The sequence below is a fragment of the Pinus tabuliformis genome, chromosome 7 (genome assembly GCF_031772625.1).
Source record: "Pinus tabuliformis cultivar Carrire ecotype Pingquan chromosome 7, CPIR1, whole genome shotgun sequence".
NCBI classification, from domain to species: domain Eukaryota; kingdom Viridiplantae; phylum Streptophyta; class Pinopsida; order Pinales; family Pinaceae; genus Pinus; species Pinus tabuliformis.
In genome coordinates, this window is record NC_142293.1 from 675,813,978 (window position 1) to 675,818,560 (window position 4,583).

The following is a 4,583-nucleotide window of genomic DNA, read 5'->3' on the forward strand; positions in this document are numbered from 1 at the left end:
TATCCAACATGCTATATTGCAATGAACTTTCATATCTGGATATTTACTAAGATTATTTAATAACGCTTGACAATCCTAATCCTGATCATGAATAATGTTTACCAAATCTTATTATAATTTTAGATTTTAATAGGTAATCATGCTTGTTTACATATACTAAAAAAATTTCCATATCCAAAACATTATTTTATTTCAATCCCAACATTTAACCACGCTTGACAATCCTAATTCTGATCATGAATAATGTTCACCGAATCTTATTATCATTTTAGATTTTAATAGGTAATCATGCTTATTTACATATACTAAAAATCTTTCTATATCCAAAACATTATTTTATTTCAATCCCAACATTTAACAGGCCATTATCTTGTCTTCATTGTTGGATCCTTAGATCTGTTTTCAATATTTATAAAATAAGCTCAATGGGGAGCTAAGATTTATTCAATCAAGCGGTTGTTAATTTGGCGTGTGTACACTGTATATCATATTCTTGGCGATTGTTTTTTGTATATAACCTAAGTTGGGTTGCCTTTACTGATGACAAAAATCAATTCCCAGACAACCCTTAATTAAAGTGCATCATAATAGTGCCAGGAGTGCTAATTGTAATTAGCGTTAGAGCTATACATGAAAATGTCTAACTGAGAGTAAAATTTAACGATATGACTTGTCGTCAAAAATGGTAGCTAACCACAGTTATAATTTTCATATTAAATTATTATTATCAAATTTTTACAAAATTTTAAACCTATCGTTTGTTGACCAAAACATAAAAACCTAAAACGTCAAAAACAACTTAGGTAACGATCCAAATTCTCTTAAACGACTTAATTGAAACCCAATTCCAGCCCTGAATGTCAGTTGCCATAATCGACCTAATTGAAACCCTGAGCGACGGTGGTTGGAAGACGACGATGTAGAGGCTGTCGTTTCACCCTTAAATAAACTGAAAAACTATTCACCCTTAATATTAGGACAGTTATATTTATCAAAGTAAATATGGTTGATATACATTGATAAGCTTATATAAAGTGTATATATCAACTATATTTTCTAATGTGATTGATATTTTTCAATGTGATTGATATACCCAAACAAACTTATATCAACCACATTAATAATTATTATGAATATTTAAGATTATTAATAACTATATAAATAACTATATAAAATTATTAATAACTGCTCCAATATATTCACAACCAGATAAAGACATATTAAAGAAACTGCAAAACTATTCACCCTTAATGCATAACTATTGTATATCATTTATATTAATTAGATTGGACTGGTCTCATTTTAAATATTTACAATATTTTATCAATTTTAATAATTTATATTACTTTATTTTTACTATTGAATTTTGAAATTTCTCAGATTAAATATATTATATCCTTATTGTTTGGCTTATTATTATTATTATTTTAATAATATTTTAGGTTGGTGTTAACATTTTTTAAATATCTCTTTTATTTTAATTAATGGATTATAATAATATCCTTTTTCATCGTTTTATATTTTATGGTTACTTTTAATGATTAATTTATTAGATTTTTATTAGCCAGTAACCTGTCCGTTGATATTAAAATATTTATAAATATCAACCTAATTTATTTTCCAGGCATTCTAATGTAAATATGAAAAGATGTTTAAAGGAATGTAATTTGAACTTTGATCACTTTAATCTTATAGTAATTAACATATATTGGTGCTCGTGTTCTTTAGAGACTGTGCATTGACGTCGTACCTAAGTGAGTACATACGCTGATTCAGCAGAGTGGAGGAAGTAAAAGCGGACCCCATTTGATTCACCATTAACAACTCTAGCTGAGGGATTGGATGTTCAACAAATTAAATGGCCAAGGGAGAGCTCTCATACTACTGTCGTCCCGGGAAGGGAGGAATAAAATGGCTAACAAAACAAGATTCACAAATATTATAATGATCCGTTCTGAGTCGCAACAATCATATTTTGTCATTACAAAAGGTTGGTCGTTTGCCCATGTGCCCGCCATTGAAAATTGGAGAATGATGGGCCCCATCGTCAACAGACGATTGAAACGTGTTTTGTTATGTGCCTGCTCAATCTCTCTCTGTGTTTGAGTTTGGACATATGAGAGGAGCCGACTGCAACCCTAGATGACACCGGTTTCCTGCGGGGATTGTTGCAGAGTGCAAGACTATCACCACTCTCTCGCAGATAATAGAATTTTACTGAAAATGAGGTACACAGACGGGCACGGACAAGGCACCTTCCTTCCCTCCAAACAACAGCTTAGGAAAGGTCGCTGGTCACCAGAGGAAGATGAGAAACTCATCAATTATATCACGAACAACGGCCTCCGGGGCCGTTCCTGGAGATGCCTAGCCAAGCAGGCTGGTAAATAATTAAACACCCACTTTGACCCTTAGTCTGCTAAGTAAAACGTAGGTCCATTTGGACAGATTCTTTTAATACCCGTACATTTGGACAGATTCTTTTAATCAAAGTTCAGAAGAAATCAGCTGCTATACAATCAAGGTGGCGAAAATGTCCCAGTGGGCATATCTCTTGTATATGTCCATTAAATAAATGAAATTTTTATAGATCTATGCTATCTGAGATCCAACCTCTTGGCGCTCCTGAATCTAGGCTAATATGAGTCTGTTTGTTGAGATCTCCTGTAATATGGATTATTTAGTTGATTTGCTGTTGTTATTACTGTATTATTTAGTTGATTTGTTGTTGTTATTCAAGTATAGATCTATTTTAGATTGGCCCTGATTTTCTTTATTTTTGTGAGGGGAAGGTGGGGCTCTCAATTAGCATTACCTAAATATTGGATCCAAACAGCTGCCCATTCATGGCTTGAGAGCGCTTTTTGATGGCAATAAAAGAACAACAATTTTTATGTTCTTTTCTTTCGGTTTAATAAATTTCTGTTTAGAAGGGGTTAAGAGGAAACGAGGATATATTAGAATATTGAATCCAATGAAATGCCCATGCAGGTTTGCAGAGATGTGGAAAGAGCTGCAGGCTCAGATGGAGTAATTACTTGCGGCCTGGGCTTAAACGCGGCCCAATTTCACCCCAAGAAGAGCAACTGATCATACACTTCCAATCCATTCTGGGGAACAGGTTTGTTTTTGTTTTCCTCTATTCTGAGGCTTTCCTTCTGAGAGTTGTTCTATCACATGAGAACCCGCCCGTCCCTCACTTAAATCTCTGATATCAATAGCAGTAATTATTCTATCACATGAGAGACTTCTTGTCCATCAGTAAACTCTGCGAAATCTTTAGTAGTAGTTGTTCTGGGAGTCCGCCCACTCGTCGGTATTTTAACTGTTTTTCACTTTGTTGGTGCCAAGTCAGCCCATTAACCTGGGGGTTGAGTGGTGCAGGTGGTGTCAAATTGCTCCCAATTTGCCAGGACGCACAGACAATGAAATCAAGAATTACTGGAATTGTTGCATCAAGAAGAACCTGCTAAAACACAGCCTCTCCTCTTCGTCCATTGACACTAACGGCAACGCTGACACTAAAACTAATACCAAATCAGTGTGTGTTCGTCCTCATCCTCCTTTTCGTAATGCCTATAAGTCGTCTCACACTACCCAGCCGTTGCACGCCATGCCTGAAGGGTACCTGTCACTTCTTGATAACAGCTTTAATAAGGTGACCAGTGCAGAAAATCGGCATGCTTGTGTTCCCAACCTATTGGAATTAAAACAAGAACAAGTACTAGAGGATGAAAATTGTGTATTTTCTTGTTCTCAGGTGTGGATTGATTCTTGCTCTCACACCAATCATCACACTCTTACATCTCCGAGTCTGCAAAGCAAAGGCCCATTTTGTAAGGCATCAACATCAGCGAAATGCGACCAATTAGTAGACTGGGAGACAACACTGGCGCCTTATGAAACCCTAGAGTTCCCCAATAAATCTGTTGGCTATGCCATCACCATGCCTGCTCTGGTTGAGATCAGCGATTCAGCTAAAATTGAAAATGAGATGATGATGGACCATTTGTCATTGACAGCATATTCTTCTGGAATTACAACATGGAGCGCTAATGGCGATTCAAACACAACAGTTTTTGCTGATGTCTATCATGATGCCTTTAACGCTCATAAGGGCGCATTTAGTATTCTGGAAGATTGCACGAGCCAGCAGGACGAGAAGAGAGCTCATCGGTCATGCCCGCCAGTTAATTCTCCGTCCCAATTTAGCGCAGCAGCAATAACATGCGCCAACGTTGATCAGTACTCTAAGGCATCAACATCAGTTCCCAATAAAGAAGAAAAGGCAACGCCACCTTTACAATGCTACGAGGAACAGGAAGTGCAACGCCACCTCCTACAATGCTAGGAGAAACAGGAAGTGCAACGTTCGATTTTGAGTGTGGAGGTGAAGCTTTTGGTCAAATAAACACTTGGGCAGAGGAGGACCATCTGTACAGTATTTCTACTGATACTGCTGTTTCTTCTGAGATCGATACAGTGCTATCGAACTGGATGGGGATGTATTGACTATATGCGTACTGCGTTTATCTCTCATTTCCGCTATGGGCTTTGATGTTTGATTGGATGTTAAAAAATAT

The 4,583-nt window shown here is 36.4% G+C and overlaps 1 protein-coding gene across 1 annotated transcript; it reads left to right on the forward strand.

Annotated features, from left to right (window-relative positions):
* The first annotated feature begins 2,223 nt into the window (after positions 1 to 2,223).
* LOC149249273 (uncharacterized) lies at positions 2,224 to 4,351 on the forward strand. Its single transcript, XM_089452528.1, has 3 exons — positions 2,224 to 2,383; positions 2,992 to 3,121; positions 3,385 to 4,351. Exons 1-3 carry the CDS (start codon positions 2,224 to 2,226, stop codon positions 4,349 to 4,351), a joined length of 1,257 nt encoding a protein of 418 aa, XP_089308654.1.
* The last annotated feature ends 232 nt before the right edge of the window (positions 4,352 to 4,583 follow it).